Source organism: Trypanosoma conorhini (genome assembly GCF_003719485.1).
Source record: "Trypanosoma conorhini strain 025E chromosome Unknown Tco_14.4_contig_00996, whole genome shotgun sequence".
Taxonomy (NCBI): Eukaryota; Euglenozoa; class Kinetoplastea; order Trypanosomatida; family Trypanosomatidae; genus Trypanosoma; species Trypanosoma conorhini.
In genome coordinates, this window is record NW_021705089.1 from 1 (window position 1) to 1,563 (window position 1,563).

At 61.6% G+C, this 1,563-nt stretch overlaps 1 protein-coding gene across 1 annotated transcript, besides 1 other annotated feature; it reads right to left on the bottom strand.

The window, feature by feature from the left end:
- Positions 1-113: 113 nt before the first annotated feature.
- Positions 114-139: a microsatellite.
- Positions 140-266: 127 nt separating this feature from the next.
- Positions 267-1,421, bottom strand: Tco025E_09152 (mucin-like glycoprotein; the record flags this gene model as incomplete). The annotated part of the gene is made up of 1 exon (XM_029375978.1): positions 267-1,421. One exon carries the CDS (start codon positions 1,419-1,421, stop codon positions 267-269), a length of 1,155 nt encoding a protein of 384 aa, XP_029223908.1.
- Between the last annotated feature and the right edge of the window lie 142 nt (positions 1,422-1,563).

Here is a 1,563-nt window from a genome sequence, read left to right on the forward strand (position 1 = left end):
GGCACTCCGTGCGCCGCACAGCAATGCGGCCGGCAACGCGTGTGTGTGGGTGGCGGCAGCAAACAGGAGGGGGAAAAGGGTGCGCCGCCCGTGAGAACGTGCATGGGGTGGCGAAGACAAAAAAAGAAAAGAAAGAAAAACATCCCTCAGAGCACAGAAGAGGGATATAATAGGATTAACCCGCAGAGACGAAAAACAAAATGAGCGCACAAAGAATACGCGTCGTCCCTGCGAGGGTGTGTGCGCGTATGTGAAACTTTTGCCCCTCAGAATAACCCAGCAGTGCAGGCAATAGCGGCCGTGAGCAGCAGCAGCAGCAATGGTGCACGCATCCACGCAGTGGCGATGGTGGCAGTGCTGTCCGCGTGGCTCCCAGCACTCGGGCTGCGGGTGGTGGTCGTCGTGGTTCCATCTGCCGCCTTTCCTGCCGCCGCTGCTGGCGAAGCCGCAGTGCCAACCGACGGCGTTGTATTTTCCCGAGAACCTTCTGCCGATGACTCCTGACTTCCGGTGGGGCCCGCTGCGGTGCCCGGCTGTCCGGCAGCAGCAGTGGGTTCTTTAGGCACCGACCGACCGACGCCTGATGGATTGCCCTCTTGCTCAGTTTTGGCAGGAGCTGAAGGTGCTGGCAGTTGTTGTGGCGACGATTGTGTTGGAAGTTGTTGTTGTGGTCCAGCCGTTTGCTGTTGTTCTGTAGGTTGGGATCCAGTCTGCACTTCGGCCGGTGTTTGACTGGGGGTTGGGAACTCACAATCGCCTGACGCGCCCAGTGGATCCTCCGTTGCACTGATGGTGCCACCTTGGCCCTTCGACAGATTGTGCAGCGCACTGTTTGCAGCCGCCGTGCAGTTCATCGTGAACGCAGCAGCGTCTGTGCCCTCCGTTGGCTGGGGTGCAGGGCACGTCCCCGTCGGGAACTTCTCCAGGAACACCGAACCGGCAAATATGCAGAGGGAATTATTGCCAGCAGCGCCGGTTTCACTGCCCCCCGCACCCTTCACTGCCTGAGGACACTCCTTCCAAGTAGGTGTTTTCTCGCCGGCAACGCGCCAGCGCAACTTGTTGTCGTTAGTGTTCGGGCACGACACCTCCACCGACACATTCACATTGGCCGCAGGCCCTTCAGCAATCGCCCCGCAGACGGAGGCGCAGAGCAGCGCGAGGAGCGCCAGGGCGCACACCGCACGGCGCCGCACCGTCAGCGCCATCGGCAAAAACAGCGGTGGTGGTGGTGGCGGCAGTAGAATCGCAGCAGAGCCAGTGGGCTGCGAGGCAGCGAAGAAGAAGAAACAGAGAGAGAAATGGGGAGCGCGGTGGGGCACGGCGCAGAGAGTGAGGGCAGGGAGAGGGAGGGAAGAAAAAGGCGGCAGCCCGCTAAGTTCACGCAGCAGCGCCCCGCAGCCGCACGAAAAGAAATTCATTCCGCCCCCGCCCCACGCAGACGGCTTTGGCGGCGCCACGGCATTCAGGAGAAACACAACGTGAAGCTAAAAAACAGAGCTGCCGCGAGGCACCACGGGGCACGGCGCCTCCTTCTCTCCGCAGCAGCGCAGCCCGCCGGCT